The sequence below is a fragment of the Penaeus monodon genome, chromosome 33 (genome assembly GCF_015228065.2).
Source record: "Penaeus monodon isolate SGIC_2016 chromosome 33, NSTDA_Pmon_1, whole genome shotgun sequence".
Classification (NCBI taxonomy): Eukaryota; Metazoa; Arthropoda; class Malacostraca; order Decapoda; family Penaeidae; genus Penaeus; species Penaeus monodon.
In genome coordinates, this window is record NC_051418.1 from 12,304,050 (window position 1) to 12,304,318 (window position 269).

The 269-nt window shown below is 50.9% G+C and overlaps 1 protein-coding gene across 1 annotated transcript in view; it reads left to right on the forward strand.

Moving 5' to 3' along the window:
* Positions 1-269, forward strand: part of LOC119594046 — a gene marked incomplete in the record, with an annotated part of 8,684 nt that overhangs the window by 357 nt on the left and 8,058 nt on the right. Inside the window, 1 exon segment of the mRNA XM_037943078.1 lies at positions 1-90. Coding sequence (XP_037799006.1) covers positions 40-90 — 51 coding nt within the window.

Consider the following 269-nt stretch of genomic DNA (forward strand, 5'->3'; position numbering starts at 1 on the left):
AAAAGCGGATTGAAATAAGGGCGGAGTTGAAGACAGAAAATGGCTTCCACGCTCTCTCTCTCTAACGCAATAATTCACGGGGATTGTTTGGTAAAATCGTTGCCTCCCTTCGGCTGCCCGATTTGGACCCCTTGGCCCACCTTATCGGGCCCGATGTGGGGGTTTTATGAGTGGGAAATGCACGGGATTCGGGCCGCGGGCGAGGGAGATAGGGATTGATGTAGGAGGTTTTGTGTGTTGGTGAAATCTGTGAGGGGGAATGTATATAT